Genomic DNA, 19,703 nt, shown 5'->3' with positions numbered 1-19,703 from the left:
GTCGCCCATACAGGTCGCTGCAGTTCTCCCTCCCTAAGACGTCCAGTAGATCTTCTAATAGCAACTGTTGCAGTGGTCATATGTCCTTGTTTCCCCATGTAAGATATTTCTGACCTGCATATATCTTAGCTTGTTTCTCCCTGTCAGCTGGAACTTCTCTGTAGTTCCTCTAGTGTTGTCAGTCTGTTGTTTGTGTATAAGTCCCGAACTGTCAACGTCTCCGTCCTGTCTCCAACTTTTTGAAGGCGCCGTCCATTTTGGCTGGGTGTGACCTGTGGTTGTTGAGATGGGGGCTTCAATGGACATTTTGGTTTAAACGAAGTGCTGTCGTAGTCGGTTCCACGGCCGGAATGTGGCTATCACCACGGACTCGTTGAGTGCTTGGTCGGTGTAGTGAGGAGGGGGTGGGGGGGGGGGGGGAGAATGGAGTCTCCTCCATTCTCACCCATTCATCTTCCAGCTCCTCTATCCACCCCTTTCTGCTGTTGTGCCTCAGTGGTAACATTGCAGGTTTGGGGGGCTAGGCCTCCCCATGCTTCTCGTTCTCTGCAGGACTTTTTGGGGGAATACCAGGATTCTTTTCCCTACCCACACAAATGCCAGGATCAATATTTCCACTGGGAATATGAAGGCGAGATTGATATGATGTGAACAGGAAGAGGAACCTGGGAAGTACGTTCTTCTTGATTCTCTGCACTCTCCCTGCCAGGGAGAGTGGGAATGTGTCCCACCTCTTCAGGTCCTTTTTAACTTCCTCCACCAGGCTATTGGATCCGTGTCCAGTCATGGGCGATTGGATCCCCAGGTAGCGGAATTTGTGTCGGTCCTGTTGAATGGCAGCTCCTCGAACTCTGCCACTCCCTCTTGCGGGTTCACTGGGAGGATCTCACTTTTTCTCAGGTTGTTTGTAGCCCGAGAAGGTTCCAAACTCTTTCAAGAGCGCAATGATTCCCTTCATGCTGCTTTGTGGGTCCGAGATGGAGAGGAGCAGGTCATCCACATAGAGCGAGATTCAGTACTCTCTGTCTCCTCTCCGGATCCCCTTCCAATTCTTTACCGCCCTGAGCGCGATGGCTAGTGGTTCGATCGCTAGGGTGAACAGCAGCGGGGACAGTGGGCATCTCTGCCCAGTGCTTCAGTGCAGCTGGATGTACTTAGAGCTGGTGGTGTTTCGTCCGTATGCTCACCATGGGAGTGCCGAATAGGAGTTTCACTCAGGCAGTGAACTCTGTTCCAAGCCCAAACTGTTCCAGTACCTCGATGAGGTCCTTCCATTCAACTCTGTCAAAGGCATTTTCTGCATCATCCAGGGAAATGATCACCTCCGGTGCTTTCTCCCTAGGTGGAATCATTATCACGTTCAGCAGATGTCTGATGTTTGAAGTTACCTTTGAAAAAGCCTGTTTGGTCCTCTGGTACGCAGTCCTCCAGTTGCTTGTCTAGAATCTTGGCCAATATTTTCGCATCGATGTTTAACAGCGAAATATAGGACTCACATTCAGTTGGGTCATTGTCTTTCTTTGGGTATCAACGAGATTGAGGTTTGTGCTAGTGTAGGTGGCAGGGGGCCCCTCACCAGCGAATCTGTGAACATCGCCCGCAAGTGCGGGGCAGGGCCGTCGCAGAATTTTTGTCGAAGTCTACCGGGAATCCACCTGGTCCCGGCGCCTTCCCCGCTTACATGATGCTCTCAATTACTTCTCCCAGTTCGAGTGGTGCTTCCAGCTCCAGTTTCCAATCCTCCCCTGTAACTGTATGTCAATCCATCGAAGAACCGTTTGACCCAATTCCTGCAGGAGCTCGGGAGGTTGTACAGCCCCGGTAGAAGGCCTCAAATGCCTTGTTGACCTTTCCAGCTTCACTGCTAGTTTTGCCTCTGTTTTTCTCTAACCTGGGCTATTTCTCCGTGACTACTGCTTTCCCAGTGGTGATGCAGCAGGAAGCCGACATTGTCACCATGTTCCTATAGGGTTCCCCCATGCCTGGCGAGTTGGTGCACTGCTTTCCCTCGTGGAGAGCAGGTCAAAGTCCATTTGTAGCTTTTTTCCTCTCCGCCAGGAGCTCTACGTCGGGACCTCAGAGTATTTCCAGTCTACTTCCAATATGGAGTCGACTAGCTGTTGCCTAGCCACCCTCCCTTCCCTATCTCTTCGTGCTTTGTACGCAATAATTTTACCCCTGATCACGGCTCCCAACACCTCCAGAACGTTGAGGGTGAGACCTCCCATTTTGGTTATTAGAGATGTACCACATCTATGGCCTGTGAAATTTTCTCACAGAAAGGCTTATTTGACCAGGAGGGCCGTGTCCAACCTCCACAGCGGGTGTTGGGCACGGCCGGCTCCTACCTCACATCCACAGAATATGGAGCGTGGTCGGAGATTCCCAATCGCAGAGTATTCCCGTTTTGGGGTTTGACCTGTCCATCCCTTGGTCCTGTACATAGTTACGTGCCTCACCCCCCATGATGAGTCGGTGCGTGTCGACGTCGGGGATTCCCACCATGGTGTTTTTTTATAAATTCCCAGGCCCGGATTGATTGCATCCCAAGATGCTGTGGGAGGCGAGGCAGGAAATTGCAGGGGCTCTGATGCAAGTTTTTAATTCCTTTCTGGCCTTGGGAGAAGTGCCAGAGGACTGGAGAACAACTAATGTTGTTCCACTTTTCAAGACATGTAGCATAGATAAACCAAGTAATTACAGACCGGAGAGGCTCGGGTAGGGAAGCTACTTGAGAAAATTCTGAAGGAGAGAATTAATTTTCACTTGGAAAGGCATTAGTGATCAGGAGTAGTCAGCACGGCTTTGTCAGAGGGAGGTCATGCCTAACAAATTTGATAGGTGTTTTGTGTGCGGATGAAGGAAGTGCAATTGATGTAATTTATATGTGTTTTAGTAAAACCTTTTGTCAAGATCCCACATGGGAGTCTGATTGAAAGGTTTGAAGCACGTGAAATTCAAGGAACTTGTCAAGATGGATCCGAAACTGGCTCAGTAGTACGACATAAAGGGAGGTGGCAGAAGGCGGTTTGAGTAGCTGGAGGCTGGTGTCCTGCGGAGTGTCGCAGGGATCAGTGCTTAGCAGCGTATCACAGAGATCAGTGCTTAGCAGCGTATCACAGGGATCAGTGCTTAGCAGCGTATCACAGGGATCAGTGCTTAGCAGCGTATCACAGAGATCAGTGCTTAGCAGCATATCACAGAGATCAGTGCTTAGCAGGTATCACAGGGATCAGTGCTTAGCAGCGTATCACAGGGATCAGAGCTTAGCAGCGTATCACAGAGATCAGTGATTAGCAGCGTATCACAGGATCAGTGCTTAGCAGCGTATCACAGAGATCAGTGCCTTAGCAGCATATCACAGGGATCAGTGCTTAGCAGCGTATCACAGGATCAGTGCTTAGCAGCGTATCACAGAGATCAGTGCTTAGCAGCGTATCACAGGGACAGTGCTAGCAGCGTATCACAGGGACAGTGCTTAGCAGCGTATCACAGGGATCAGTGCTTAGCAGCGTATCACAGGGATCAGAGCTTAGCAGCGTATCACAGAGATCAGTGCTTAGCAGCGTATCACAGGGATCAGTGCTTAGCAGCGTATCACAGGGATCAGAGCTTAGCAGCGTATCACAGAGATCAGTGCTTAGCAGCGTATCACAGGGATCAGTGCTTAGCAGTGTATCACAGGGACAGTGCTTAGCAGCGTATCACAGGGATCAGTGCTTAGCAGCGTATCACAGGGATCAGTGCTTAGCAGCGTATCACAGGGATCAGTGCTAGCAGCGTATCACAGGGATCAGTGCCTTAGCAGCGTATCACAGGGACAGTGCTTAGCAGCGTATCACAGGGATCAGTGCTAGCAGCGTATCACAGGGATCAGTGCTTAGCAGCGTATCACAGGGATCAGTGCTTAGCAGCGTATCACAGGGACAGTGCTTAGCAGCGTATCACAGGGACAGTGCTTAGCAGCGTATCACAGGGATCAGTGCTTAGCAGCGTATCACAGAGATCAGTGCTTAGCAGGGTTATCACAGAGATCAGTGCTTAGCAGCGTATCACAGAGATCAGTGCTTAGCAGCGTATCACTGAGATCAGTGCTTAGCAGCGTATCACAGAGATCAGTGCTTAGCAGCGTATCACAGAGATCAGTACTTAGCAGCGTATCACAGAGATCAGTGCTTAGCAGGTATCACAGAGATCAGGCCTTAGCAGCGTATCACAGGGATCAGTGCTTAGCAGCGTATCACAGGATCAGTGCTTAGCAGCGTATCACAGAGATCAGTGCTTAGCAGCGTATCACAGGGATCAGTGCTAGCAGCGTATCACAGGGATCAGTGCTTAGCAGCGTATCACAGGGATCAGTGCTTAGCAGCGCCTCACAGAGATCAGTGCTTAGCAGCGTATCACAGAGATCAGTGCTTAGCAGCATATCACAGAGATCAGTGCTTAGCAGCGTATCACAGGGATCAGTGCTTTAGCAGCGTATCACAGAGATCAGTGCCTTAGCAGCGTATCACAGGGACAGTGCTTAGCAGCGTATCACAGAGATCAGAGCTTAGCAGCGTATCACAGGGATCAGTGCTTAGCAGCGTATCACAGAGATCAGTGCTTAGCAGCGTATCACAGAGATCAGTGCTTAGCAGCGTATCACAGGGATCAGTGCTAGCAGCGTATCACAGAGATCAGTGATTAGCAGCGTATCACAGAGATCAGTGCTTAGCAGCGTATCACAGAGATCAGTGCTTAGCAGCGTATCACAGAGATCAGTACTTAGCAGCGTATCACAGAGATCAGTGCTTAGCAGCGTATCACAGAGATCAGTGCTTAGCAGCGTATCACAGAGATCAGTGCTTAGCAGCGTATCACAGGGATCAGTGCTTAGCAGCGTATCACAGGGATCAGTGCTTAGCAGCGTATCACAGAGATCAGTGCTTAGCAGCGTATCACAGGGATCAGTGCTTAGCAGCGTATCACAGGGATCAGTGCTTAGCAGCGTATCACAGAGATCAGTGCTTAGCAGCGTATCACAGGGATCAGTGCTTAGCAGCGTATCACAGAGATCAGTGCTAGCAGCGTATCACAGGGACAGTGCTTAGCAGCGTATCACAGGGACAGTGCTTAGCAGCGTATCACAGAGATCAGTGCTGAGCAGCGTATCACAGAGATCAGTGCTTAGCAGCGTATTACAGAGATCAGTGCTTAGCAGCGTATTACAGAGATCAGTGCTTAGCAGCGTATCACAGAGATCAGTGCTAGCAGCGTATCACAGAGATCACTGCTTAGCAGCGTATCACAGGGATCAGTGCTTAGCAGCATATCACAGGGATCAGTGCTTAGCAGCATATCACAGGGACAGTGCTTAGCAGGTATCACAGGGACAGTGCTTAGCAGCGTATCACAGGGATCAGTTGCTTAGCAGCGTATCACAGAGATCACTGCTTAGCAGCGTATCACAGGGATCAGTGCTTAGCAGCATATCACAGGGATCAGTGCTTAGCAGCGTATCACAGGGATCAGTGCTTAGCAGCGTATCACAGGGACAGTGCTTAGCAGCGTATCACAGGGACAGTGCTTAGCAGCATATCACAGGGATCAGTGCTTAGCAGCGTATCACAGAGATCAGTGCTTAGCAGCATATCACAGAGATCAGTGCTTAGCAGCGTATCACAGGGATCAGTGTTTAGCAGCGTATCACAGGGATCAGAGCTTAGCAGCGTATCACAGGGACAGTGCTTAGCAGCATATCACAGGGACAGTGCTTAGCAGCGTATCACAGGGACAGTGCTTAGCAGCGTATCACAGAGATCAGTGCTTAGCAGCGTATCACAGAGATCAGTGCTTAGCAGCGTATCACAGGGACAGTGCTTAGCAGCGTATCACAGGGACAGTGCTTAGCAGCGTATCACAGGGACAGTGCTTAGCAGCGTATCACAGAGATCAGTGCTTAGCAGCATATCACAGAGATCAGTGCTTAGCAGCATATCACAGGGATCACTGCTTAGCAGCGTATCACAGAGATCAGTGCTTAGCAGCATATCACAGAGATCAGTGCTTAGCAGCGTATCACAGGGATCAGTGTTTAGCAGCGTATCACAGGGATCAGAGCTTAGCAGCGTATCACAGAGATCAGTGCTTAGCAGCATATCACAGAGATCAGAGCTTAGCAGCGTATCACAGGGACAGTGCTTAGCAGCATATCACAGAGATCAGTGCTTAGCAGCGTATCACAGAGATCAGTGCTTAGCAGCGTATCACAGAGATCAGTGCTTAGCAGCGTATCACAGAGATCAGTGCTTAGCAGCGTATCACAGAGATCAGTGCTTCGCAGCGTATCACTGAGATCAGTGCTTAGCAGCGTATCACTGAGATCAGTGCTTAGCAGCATATCACAGAGATCAGTGCTTAGCAGCGTATCACAGAGATCAGAGCTTAGCAGCGTATCACAGGGATCAGTGCTTAGCAGCGTATCACAGAGATCAGTGCTTAGCAGCGTATCACAGAGATCAGAGCTTAGAAGCGTATCACAGGGATCAATGCTTAGCAGCGTATCACAGGGATCAGTGCTTAGCAGCGTATCACAGGGATCAATGCTTAGCAGCGTATCACAGAGATCAGTGCTTAGCAGCGTATCACAGGGATCAGTGCTGGGTCCCGAATTGTTTGTTTTATACATGTAAATGAGATAGACGAGATGGTGTGGGGAATGATAATTAAGTTTGCAGACACCATTAAGGTAGGTAGGGTGGTTAACAGTGAAGGAGCGGGTCGGAGGTTACAGGAAGATATATATGGGTTGGTCAGATGGGAGAAGCACTGGCGGATGGTATTCAAATCCGATTAAGTGCGAGGTGATGCACTCTGGAAGAAGAAACTGAACAAAGGAGTATGTAATGAATGGTCGGAAGCTCAGAGGAACAGAAGGATCTTTGGGTACATGTTCACAGATCCCTGAAGGCGGCAGAGCAGATGAATAGGGTAGTTAAGAAAGCATATGGGCCTTTGCCTTTATCTGTTGTGGCATAGAATATAAAAGCAGGGATATTATGTTGGAGCTGCACAGAACGTTAGTTAGCTCACAACTAGAGTGCTGTGTGCAGTTCTGGTCACCTCACTATAGGAAGAAGGTGGGGGTTCAGAGGCGATTCATCAGGATGTTGCCTGGAATGGAGCGTTTGAGTGATAAGGATATATATTTGAGAATATTAAAGACTGAAATTGAGAGATTTTGGGACACTGAGGGAATGAAGGGTTATGGTGATAAGGTAGAGAAGAGGAATTAAGATCCTCCTCCTGCCCCTATTGATTCTGTTCTGAAATGCTAACATTGATAATACTTCCATCAAGATTGATGAAAATCCTAATGAAGGATAATTGATCTCTTCTCTCAACAGGACACCGGCTTTTCCCACTCCGGTTGAAGGCAGGAAGGTTGAAGGCCAAAACTCACCATGTGTCGAGAGAATGCACCAGAATTCCAGTGGCGGTGCAGGTCAACTCCATGACATCAGCAGCCTCATCCGAGATGTGGATTCTCAGAAGAGAACTCAAAGCTTTGGGAGTAAACACCACATCTCTTATAGCTTCTTAAGCATGAAACAATGGCAGTCCCTAGTGTGCGTCCAATATGCTCACAATGCAAGTTACATATGAGGGTTTGTTAACAAAACCACTCCTGCAGTGGTTTCAATCTTCAACGTGGTTACAATTTCCAGTTGGATCCTTGTCTAAATGGTTAACATTCACTTCAAACCTCTTTCATTCAGCCGTCACTGTGTTCCTTCAGGTTTTGTTTTCTGTGGGCTGTGGGGAGCTGATTAGTTCTTGCGAAACAATGAAACCGATAAAAGCCCCCCAGACCAGCCAAACCATTGCGAAAGCATTTTGAGATTTTGGATGATACACACGCAACACCACATTACTCACATGAAACTAGACCGCACATATATTTCGCTATGTTTCCCCTCTGCTGCTATCTTAAGGTCGTAAAAATGCTATCATTTCTTTTTTTTTGAAAAATTCAGGCATTTATATTATAGCTTTTAACAGAATAAGCAAACACACACCAAACAAAACAAAACCCAGCCAACATGGCCGACATAAACAACTCCCCAATCACAATTCCCCACCAAGCTTCCCACACCTTACCCACTTCCAATGCCTCCTCCCCTTTTTCACCCCCACCCCTCCCCCACTGTTGACAGCTTAATCTTTCCCAAAGAAGTCGATAAAAGGCTGCCACCCCGATCCCCTCAGGGCGAACTTGATGATCTTCTCAAGCCTGAGAAACCCAGCCATGTGATTAACCCACATCCTCGACTTTGGGGGGTTCTGAGTCCCTCCATTCCAACAAGCTCCGTCTCCGGGCTACCAGGGAGGCAAAGGCCAAGACATCGCCCTCTCTGCGCCCCCCTGGATTCCAGGTCTTCCGACACTCCACAAATCGCCACCTTTGGACTAGGAACCACCCGTACCTTCAATACTGTGGACATTGAGAGCGGCAAACCCTTGCCAGAATCCCCAAAACATATGGACATAATTCGCAGGCCCTCCAGCACACTCTCCACACCTATCCTCCACCCCTTCAAGGACCTGCTCATTCGGGCCACGGTCATATGTGCCCTGTGCCCACCTTGAATTGTATCAGGCTGAGCCTGGCACACGACGAGGATGCATTGACTTGCCTCAGGGCGCCCTCCCATAACTCAGCCTCCAATTCCCCACCCATCTCTTCCTCCCACTTCCGCTTCACCTCCCCTGTCAGGGCTCCCTCCCAATCCTTAAGCTCTTTATAGATTTCCGATACCTACCCGTCCCCCACTCCCGCTTTTGACGCTACCTTATCCTGTAGCCCCTGGAGCCGTCACCACTACCGGTCTTGTGGAGTACCTGGCTGGTGAGAACAGCAAAGACGCCGTTGGCAGTGCCCCTAAACTAAAGCTGCCTTCCATCTGCTCCCACAGCGATCCCTCCCCCACTACCCATTTCCTGACCATCGCTATATTTGCGGCAAAGTAGTAATTTATAAAGTTCAGGAGAGCCAGCCCCCGCCCCTCGCCTCGACCGAGCTCCAGCAGCACCTTCTTCACCCGCCTTCTTCTTACAACCCTGCGATCACCGCATTCACATTCCTGAAAAGCACCCTGGGAATGAAGATTGGGGGGATCTGAAAAACAAACAATAACCTCGGGAGGAACGTCATCTTCACCGTCTGAACCCTCACCATCAATGGCAGTGGGAGCGCATCCCACCTTCTAAAGTCTCCCCTCATCTGCTGCACCAACCGCGCGAGGTTAACCTATGCCGCTGCTCCCACCCCCACGCCACTTGAATGTCTAAGTACCGAAAGCTCCCCCCCCCCCCCCCCCCCCCCCCCCCCCCCCCCTCCCCCCCCAACCTTGAACGGCATCTTCCCCCAATCTCTTCTCCTGCCCCCTCGCCTGGATTGGAAAGACCTCACTTTTACCCATGTTCAATTTACATGGAACATAGAACATTACAGCGCAGTACAGGCCCTTCGGCCCTCGATGTTGCGCCGACCTGTGAAACCAATCTAAAGCCCATCTACACTATTCCCTTATCATCCATATGTATAGAACATAGAACATTTGTACCCTGAAAACCGGCCGAATTTCTCTAATATCCCCATAATCCCCCCAATACCACCCAACGGTCCAAAATGTACAGCCACAGATCGTTCACGTATAGCAAGACCCTGTACTATCCCCTGCCAGCCCCTCGACACTCTCATCGCTAACGGCTCTATAACCAGGGCAAAAAGCAGAGGGGAGAGAATATTTGAGCAACATACACTCCTGCATCCGCTCCCTCGCTGCACACCGGCAGTCCCACGATCCTCAGACTTTGCCTGTGAGACCGATTCTCCAGGTCCTCCATTTTCTCCTGCAGCCGCCTATATTGATCCCATATCATCCCCATCTCCGCTGCATCGAGGCAAGCTGCTCCTCGTGCTCCCCCGTCGACTCCTCCCTCACTGGATCGCCTGGCTCTGGGCTTCCAGTCTCGTCTCCATGCGGTCTATCCCCGCCTTTATCGGGTCGTCCAACCTCGCCAGGTCCTCCAAATTCTCCTTCCTCTGTTGGGTAAACTTCTTGTTAAGGAAGCCCACCAGCTGCTCCGTCGACCAATGAGAGGGTAGGGCTGATCCCTGACCCTCCGCCATCTTCTCCTGTGTCGCAGGCACCACTGCAACTTTCACCAACTGTTCCCTTTTTTCCGGCCCACGAATCTATCCACCGGTGGGACACTCTCCCCTCCACCCCTCCTGCAACTTTTTAAATCAGCAAATCCACCCCCCGTAGCCAGAGAAAAGGTCCAAACGTTTCACCACGAGCGGGAGCCACCAAATGTGCGACCACTCACACCATGGCCGCCACCGGAGTCAAAAAATGCGATCATTTTAAAGATACTCCTTTAAGGAATGATTATTTTAAGAACTTATTTATTTTTTTAAAAGGTGCAAAATCATTAATGTGAGTAGATGGAAGAAAATGAGAGAAGAATAATGGATAGCCAGATATATAAGGACAAAGGAGCAAAGTAACCATAATAAATATTTACAAGTTCTTTGGGATTCTCACTGAACAGGGAGGCTGCTGACAGTATAGTGCTCCAGAACCCGGCCCTTGCTAAAAGCGGTAATGTGAATAATGAGATCAAGTATGCTTCACTAAATGTTGAGCTACCACCGGTAACTTCTCGTCAGGTGGGGTGAAATGTGGTGAAATTAATCAATGCAGATATCATGAAACAAGACTCTGCGATTTAGCGGCCATTTTATGCCAGGTCTGATTTTCATATCTCACAGATGGGGCCATTCGACTCAACATTCCAGTGAAAGGGATACAAATATTCCCATTCCCCCGACCCCAACCTGTCCTTTCCCTATCGTCGTTCAATATTTACCCCAATACCTCAACATTTCAAACTGCTTTGACTGCTCTTTTCGGCAGTGCAATTCACATCTTTTTTTGTCCATTTTGCTTGACCTAAAATCAGGCCTTGTAATGAAAAGACGATTGATTCACCATGAACAGGTCTGGTAGTATCGGTAAGCAGCAATTCTGTCCCCAAAATAACTCACCAGCAGATTAAGATTACAGCCTATTCCACTTTAGAGCCTTCAGTTGTTACTCATTTTATTTTAACTTGGATTATTATTATTTTCCTGTGTTCCCTTCACTCTAGGCTACACAGATATTGATCGGCATTATCCAGCTTGTCTTTGGAGTCCCTCTGTCCGTATCTCTCATCTATTCAGTCGCGGGAAAATCTGGCGTCTCTTTTTGGACTGGAATTTGGGTCAGTTTCTCCCTTATATCCTGGTCAAATTGTCACAGTCATGTATGATGAGGACACCATTAGCTATTACTACAGCACTGCATAGAAATAATTCCTGCCCTTGCATCATGGACCAAAACTGGAGTCAGTTTGCGTCAGGGAGAAAGCCCTCTGCTGGTTGGAGTCATACCTGGTACAAAGAAGGACCCTCGAAGGGCCGAATGGCCTCTTCCTGCTTCTATTTTCTATGTATGTTTCTATGTAAGATGGGTGTGGTAGTTGGAAGTCAATCATCTAGTCCGGCACATCACAGCAGGGGTTCCTCAGGGTAGTGTCCTTGGCCCAACCATCTTCAGCTGCTTCATTAGTGACCTTCCTTCCATCCTAAGGTCAGAAGTGGGGATGATAACGGATGATTGCACAATGTTCAGGACCATTCGTGACTCCTCAGATACAGAAGCAGTCCATGTCCAAATGCTGCAACATGACCTGGACAACTTTCAGGCATTGGCTGACAAGTGGAAAATAACGCTTGTGCCACATAAGTGCCAGGCAATGACCATCTCCAATGAGAGAGAATCAAACAATCGTTCCTTGACATTACCATTGCTTCAGCCACGATCAACATCCTGGGGGTTACCATTGGCCAGAAACTGAACTGAACCACACTGGGAATGTGGGAGAAGAATTCTCTCAGTGACCACTGGGCAGATGGAGTGTTAGTCAAGTCAGGCTGACCACCAAGCCCGAATTGCAGCTATGCACACTCCTGTCCAAATCTGGGGGCCTTGACTAGATGCTTTTTAATCTAGTGCAAAATAGTATCGGAACTAATTTTGTGCTGAAATCTGCTAGACGTTTCACTGTGTTGGATTTGTAATGTATTCGCTCATGCTTTCATCTGGAACCACACTAAAAGGTGGCAGAGCAAAGAAAGAATGTGTCCCTTGCTTTGTGAGGAATGGGCATCACTGTCAATGCTCGCATTATCACACATACCTAATTGCCTTGCACAGAGTGGCTTAGAATCACTACAGTGTGGAAGGAGGCCATTCGGCCCCTCGAGTCTGTACCGCCCCCCCACCCCCAAAGAACACCCTACCCAGGCACACAACCCACCCTGTCTGCAGAACCCAATAACCCCAGCTTTCAAATACAAAGGGGTAATTTTACACGGCCAATCCACCTAACCTGCACATCTTTGGACTATGGGAGGAATCCGGAGCACCCGGAGGAAACCCACGCAGCCAGGGAGAGAATGTATAAACTCCACGCAGGCAAGGTGGGAATTGAACCCGAGTCCCTGGTGCTGAGAGGCAGCAGTGCTAACCACTGTGCCACTGTGCTTGGTAGGCCATTTCAGATGACAGTTGAGAGGCAACCACATTATTCTGACATGTAGGGCAGATGGGTAAGAATGGCAGATTTCCTTCCCTAAAGGACATTGGTGAACTATATGGGTTTTTTACAACTATCAATGGTAGTGTTTTAGTTATTATTACTAAGACGAGCCTTCAATTCTAGATTTTACTGATTGAATTTAAATTCTACCATTTGATATTCACCGTGTCACCAGGGCATTAGTATAGGCCTGTGAATTAACCCCTCAACATACCTCTGGGTAACTTTGAGTAAAAAGTTGTGCCGATGAAGCTAGTTCAAACCCAGCTCTAACATTTTGCCTTCTGACTAATATCTTTTCCAGTATATTATTTCAGGATCCTTCACGGTTGAGCTGAAGAGGAAGCAAACTCGGTGCATTGTAAGTAACACTATGAGTCGAAATTCAGGATTTCAAACAAGAACATGCAATTGGCTGGGAGCCTGTATGTTGGGAGGAGGGGGGGGCGGGAATGAGGAGAAATATTTTTACACAGTGAGCTGTTCTGAACTGGAATGTGCTGCTTAAAAGAGCAATAAAGATAGATTCAGCACGAACTATTAAAAGGACAACTGTTTACTTGCTTGAAAAGCAAACATTTAGAGGACTGTGACCAAAAGCACAAGGTGCAGACTCGATGGGCCGAATGGCCTCCTTCAGCACTGTAAATTCTATGAAGTAACTCTATGAAAGGACTATATCAGGGACACATCAAGGTGTTTCCCCAAATTTGCCCATGAACAATGTATTTGTATGTGTAGGTTACTTGTGGAGTGAGATATTCCATTTGAAATGACCGTGCAACAATTACTTAAAAAAGAAAAGGTTTGTTTATTTCACTGTAGTCTTCTGGAAGGTACCTGAGAAATAATAAAGTTGCTAACACATGCAAAGATTAGTTCAAAATGAAGATAAAATGATACATATTAAAAAAAAATCAAGATTAGCCCATTTTTAGCACAGGCCCTGTTATATCTTGAAGTTAGGGTGTTGCATTGTATGGTGTGAAGATCTTGAGGTTCATGGATCATAGAATTTACAGTGCAGGCGGAGGCCATTTGGCCCATCAAGTGTACACCGGCCCCCGAAAGAGCAGCCTGCCTAAGACCACACTTCCATCCTATCCCCTTAACCCAGCAACCCCACCTCACATTTTTTTGGCACTACAGGACAAGTTAGCGTGCCCACTCCACCTAACCCACACATCTTTGGACTGTGGGAGAAACCGGAGCGCCCAGAGGAAACCCACGCAGACACGGGGAGAACTCCGCATCGCCAGTGACCCAAGCCAGGAATCGGACCCAGGTCGCTAGCGCTGTGAAGCAATAGTGCTATAACCACTGTGCTACCGTGCCGCCCCGAGTATCTCTCTGCAGCGGTGATGGCTTCAACTGTTGAATTGCCAGAGGTTTAACGTGAGGATAGTACGTGGATTCGGGGTTTACATGTGGGAGGGAAGTTCCTGTTCTGCAGGCGTGGTACTTTGAGCTGCCAGGCTACCTTACACCAGTCCAGTAGCCGTTTTCAGATGCCTTTGGCCAGGATATTTCGGATGGCGCCCTTTCCCTTGTCCACCGCCTCTGCCTGCCCCGCAGCCATTTCACACTCGAATGAATATCAGTTGGCTGGAAGATGGGCAAATAGGGGGTGAGAGATGTCCAGGGCCCAAAGCGAGAAGGGGAAATCTGATTGAAGCATCCCAGTCCTATCTGCCTACTCAAGGTGTAAGCTTGATCATTTTCAGGCTGCCTCAACACCCAGGAAAACCCTCCTGCCAGCCTAAAAATTGAGGCTGGGATGAGAAATGGCCACTGAAGTGCCTCAACTGGGACAAGGGCAGGTGCCCTGTCCAAAGCCTTGCTTGCCTCAATGTAAAATGGCTGCAAAGTCAGAGTGGGTGGGAGCCCAGAGGGAATCCTATTCCTTCTATCCCACATTTTCCTCCCCCACCCTGCTTCAAAACATACTGGTGGGGGAGCCATTATGGCCTTTGGCCCTCCCCTGGGTTGAAGCCTTTTTCTGTGACTCTGCCATTTTCAATGCTTTTGCGATAAGATAAGGCTGCTGTTAATATGTGATTTGCACAAAATGCCAGGTCATCTTTCCAAATTGAGGAAGTTGTAATTCCAGCACAGTTATCCGATGTCTCCTAGTGTTCATAAGGGTTACCGTGGTTTAACAGTTAGTGTCTATGTTTAATCTTTTGGAACAGTCATTGAATTTGAAATGTATATGTCTGAGGATGACTTCTCTATCTGGCAGGAGGAATTTCAAGCTGACTCTGCAAAGAGAAAGACACATTACCCTCAGAATCCATTTGGGAAACGGTCTGAGAACTCAGTCCAAGGTTTACAAAATGTGAAATTAGACCATAGATGTAGAGGCAATCTACTCTGGTCAAAGGAGGCCATTCGCCTCATCGATTATGCTCCACTATTCAAAGAGATTGTGACTGATCTGATGTGATAATCTTAACTCCACTTTCCGCCTTATCCCCGTGACCCTCGACCCCCTCACTGATTAACAATCTGTCTCTCTCTCAGCCTGGAGCATACTTAACGGCCCAGCCTCTACAGCTCTCTGTGGTAAGAATTCCACACTCACTACCCTCTGAGAGAAGAAATTCCTCCTCATCTCCGTGTGAAATGGGTGACCCCTCACTCTGAGATTCTTCCCTCTGGTCCTGGGCTCTCCACATGGGGAAACATCTCTCAGATCTCCCCTCACTCTGAGATTCTGTCTCTGGGCCCAGACTCTCCCACCCGGGGAAACATCCTCTCAGAATCTCCCCTCACTCTGAGATTCTGCCCTCTGGGCCCGACTCTTCCACACGGGGGAAACATCCTCTCAGAATCTTCCCCTCAACTCTGCAGATTCTGCCCTCTGGCCCAGACTCTCACCACGCAGGGAACATCCTCTCAGAATCTCCCCTCACTCTGAGATTCTGCCCTCTGGTCCCAGACTCTCCCACACGGGGAAACATCCTCTCAGAATCTCCCTCACTCTGAGATTCTGCCCTCGGTCCCAGAATCTCCCACATGGGGAAACATCCTCTCAGAATCTCCCCCCGCACTCTGAGATTCTGTCCTCTGGGCCGAGACGCTCCACACGGGAAACGCCCTCTTAGCATTTCACCTGTCAAACCCCTGAGAAACGTCTATGTCTCAATAGGTCGCTTCTCATTCTTATAATTGTTCAAAACTGTTTGTTGCTAAAAGTGTTACACCATAACTGCGCACCATAACAGTTAGTGCTTCCGAAATGGGCCAAGTGGCCTCCTTGTGGTACTCACCACGGTTGTATATAGTGCACGTATAAGAGGTAATACAGTAAGGCTCCTGTACTACAGGTACGAGACTCGATCCCTGCCTGCTGGCTCCGCCCAGTAGGCGGAGTATAAATGTGTGTGCTCACCGAGCTGCAGCCATTTCGGCAGCAGCTGTAGGAGGCCACACATCTCTGCGTATAAAGCCTCGATTACTCTCTCCTCTCGTCTTGTCATAATTGATAGTGCATCACTCCTTCCATGTGATATAATTCTATGATTGTATGTTTTAATATATACGGGTGATTAGTTCTGTTCAAATAGCAGATCAAATAGCATTGTGCCGTATTTTGAACAATGAAATCTGAGAAACAGGGATCAAATTGAAAGGGAGAATTCTCTCGTCCAGTGTGAATCAAAGTTCTCTCTTCGTCCCTATTGCCTTTTCCATCAGTCATTAATAATTCCCTCTTGCCACTTCCAGAAAACTTGTAATAAGTAGTCAATGATTGTGAGATTCATTTCCGAGACCCTTTAAGCTATTTGAAGCATTGTATGTTCTGTCTTGTACAGATGAAGGCAGGATTACTCATGAACAGCATCAGCGCTGCGGCAACAGCCATTGGCGTCATAATATATTCCATCTCGCTGCTTTTTACTCCAGTTCCTGAACTTGTATATTTTTCTGTAAGTATTATTTAATCTCGACAGTGCAGAATATTGTGACTGTTACAGACCAAATCAATTCTGCCTTATTTATTCACATTAAAAACTGAGCGACACAAATCATTTTAAAAGTGCTCGAACCCTTCAGATCTCTGTCCTCTTTTGCAGCCATGTTAATATCTACTATTGGTGACTACCTTCCACTACCTCGTTCCTTTACTTTGGAATACCTCCCTAAATCTCTCCCATCATTACCTTTCTGTCCTTCTTTAAAACACTCCATTAACTCCATAAATGAGAACAGATATTGGAAATGAAATTATGGGATTGCAGATATTAACAATGAGATGGGACTGGCAGATATTGACAATGAGGGGATGGGATAGCAGATATTTACAATGGGAGGATGGGACTGCAGATATTGACAATGGAGGATGGGACTGTTCCAGAGAATACTCGCAGGCAGCGAGCAACAAAGCCCAGCGCTGGATCCGTGCAGAAGCAATGGGCGGTATTGGCTTATCCTCTCGGAAAAGTCCCAGCAGAGGCTTATGATCAGTTACGATAGTGAAGTGGCGGCCATACACATACTGGTGGAAGCATTTCACTGCAAAGACACCACGCCATGCCTTCCTCGATCTGCGGCATACTTCTTTTCCACTGCAGTCAATGTGCGGGAGGCAAAAGCTATCGGCCGCTCGGCCCCGTTCTCCATCTTGTGGGACAGGACGGCCCCAATACCATACGGGGATGCATCACATGTGATGAGCAAAGGCTTTCCAGCATCATAATGGTTAGAAACCCAGACGACGACAATTGTTGTTTTACCCACCGGAAAGTGGTTTCTTGCGGCTGATCCCAAACCCAGGTGTGATTCTTCTTTAGCAGAAGGTGCAAAGGGGCCAGCGCAGTTGCCAGATTGGGGAGGAACTTCCCGTAATAGTTTACAAGGCCGAGAAAAGAACGAAGATGCAAAGTGTCAGTCGGGGCGGAGGCCTATTGAATTGCGCGCATCTTCTCTGCGACGGGGTGCACACCTTCGCGGTCCACCCGATAACCCAGGTAGACTACTTCCTTCGCGTGAAAGACGCATTTTGTACGACGTAAACAGACTCCAGCCTCCGAAAAGCTTCTAAGGACAGCCTCCAAATTTTCCAAATGGTTCCTGCTCTGACATCCCTGTCATCAAAACGTATTCTAAATAGACAGCAACACGTGGTAAATCTCTCAAGATGCCCTCCATGACGCGTTGAAAGATAGCCCAAAGCGCAACCATGTATATTCATACAGGCTCCAGTGTGTATTAATCGTTACATATGGCCGGGAGGCAGGGTCCAGCTCCAACTGTAGGTAGGCGTGACTCATATCTTAATTTCGTGAACGACAGTCCGCCTGCAAGCTTTGCGTAGAGATCCTCTATGCGAGGCATTGGATATTGGTCGAACCAGGAAGCTGTATTCACTAAGTTCATACAGTTGGCACTGCCCAGTCAGTGAAACGGACGGGCCTGATAATACCCAAGAACTCCAACCGTCTCGAGCAAGGCGTAAGGCACCTGGCGCGCCCGGAAATAGCGCGGCATGGCTCCTGGTTCGACTTGGATACGGGTTACAGCCCCTTTTATTTTCCCCAAACCGGGCTGGAATACATCTGGGTATCGTCCCAGCACCTCAGTCAACCCTCCAGAAACTGTTTGGAGGATGTGCTGCCACTGCAGCCGCAAATGGCGCAACCAGTCCCGACCCAACAGCTGGGCCCGTGGCCGCGCACCACGATATGTGGGAAACGCCCCTCCTGGTGTCCATAAACAACAGGGGTCAACGTAGTTCCTGCAATGTCCAATGGTTCCCACCATGTAGGTGGCCAACCTGGCCTGTGTGTCGGTTAATGTAAGGGTCTGGATACCCTGCTTGATGCGGTCGAATGTCCTCTGATGATCATGGAGACCGCTGCGCCAGTGTCCAACTCCATCTCAAGCGGGTGACCATTGACCCATACCCTCACCTTAATGGGGGCCACACGGGGAGCTGCCACATAATGCAGCTGTAGGCAGTTGTCCTCCGTCTCCATGTCCTCGGGAGTAGTCGCCGCAGGTTCATCCAACATGGAAGGTACGGCCCCTGGGCTGGCCCCAGTTTCTGTCGGAATGACGGCGCCTCTGCGCCCCCAGGACCGGCATCCGCGACGGGGTCGGTGCCCACAGGTCTGACACTGACATGGCTCCTCATCCATCGGTTCTGGAGCAGGCTCCCTTCGGGGAGGAACGTCCGACGACCACTGCCATCGATCCGGATGCCGCCCGCCCAAGGTACCGCAGGGGTGGCGGAGAGATGCTTTTGGACGGAAGGGGTTGCGCCCCAAGGCGTGCACCTCCACTCCCTGTAGCTCCTGCACTCCCCGTTCTGCCCTCTCTCGGGACAATACTATTTGAACGGCCTGTTGAAAAGTCAATGTTGGCTCAGTTAATAACTTTCTCTGGGTGTCCGCGTTGTTAATACCGCAAACCAAACGGTCGCATAACATTTCTGACAAGGTCTCACCATAGTCACAGTCCCCCGCAATCCTGCGTAGCCTGGATAGAAACTCGGCAAGGGATTCTCCTGGGGTCCTCTCAGCGGTATTAAACCAGTAACACTGGACTATCGTGGACGGGGTTGGGTTAAAATGTTGCCCCACTAAGGTCACAAGTTCATCAAATAACTGGTGTGTCCGGCGCAGCTGGATAGGTAAGGCTCCTAATCACCCCAAACGTATGCGGGCCGCAGGCGGTGAGCAATATGACCACCTGGCGCTCGTTTTCGGTGATGTTGTTTGCCCGGAAATAGTAACGCATCCGTTGTGCATACTGGTTCCAGCTTTCCAGCGCAGCATCAAAAACATCCAAACGTGTAACAGAAAAAAACCTTCCAACCTGTATCCAATGAAAATCCAGGGAGGTTGCTTCAGCAGCGTAGACAGCTATCCACTTTAACCCTCGTCGCCAGTTTTGTGAGGGCCAAAGAATCCAGCACGAGTTTGTAGAATAGAAAGAAATAACATTTATTTACAATTACATATATAAACACAACAGCAGCAGTAACTCCCTTGCTGGTCACT

The 19,703-nt window shown here is 48.9% G+C and overlaps 1 protein-coding gene across 1 annotated transcript in view; it reads left to right on the top strand.

The window, feature by feature from the left end:
- Positions 1-19,703, top strand: part of LOC119967902 (membrane-spanning 4-domains subfamily A member 18-like) — a 49,032-nt gene that overhangs the window by 17,068 nt on the left and 12,261 nt on the right. The window contains exons 4-7 of the mRNA XM_038800999.1: positions 7,390-7,555; positions 11,203-11,316; positions 13,001-13,057; positions 16,515-16,628. Coding sequence (XP_038656927.1) covers positions 7,496-7,555; positions 11,203-11,316; positions 13,001-13,057; positions 16,515-16,628 — 345 coding nt within the window. The 5' untranslated portion in view covers positions 7,390-7,495. The remainder of the gene's footprint in view (positions 1-7,389; positions 7,556-11,202; positions 11,317-13,000; positions 13,058-16,514; positions 16,629-19,703) is intronic.

This window comes from Scyliorhinus canicula, chromosome 6, assembly GCF_902713615.1.
Source record: "Scyliorhinus canicula chromosome 6, sScyCan1.1, whole genome shotgun sequence".
In the NCBI taxonomy this organism is placed as follows: Eukaryota; Metazoa; Chordata; class Chondrichthyes; order Carcharhiniformes; family Scyliorhinidae; genus Scyliorhinus; species Scyliorhinus canicula.
Note: the sequence above shows the minus strand (reverse complement) of the source record. Positions and strands in the feature narration are given on the sequence as shown.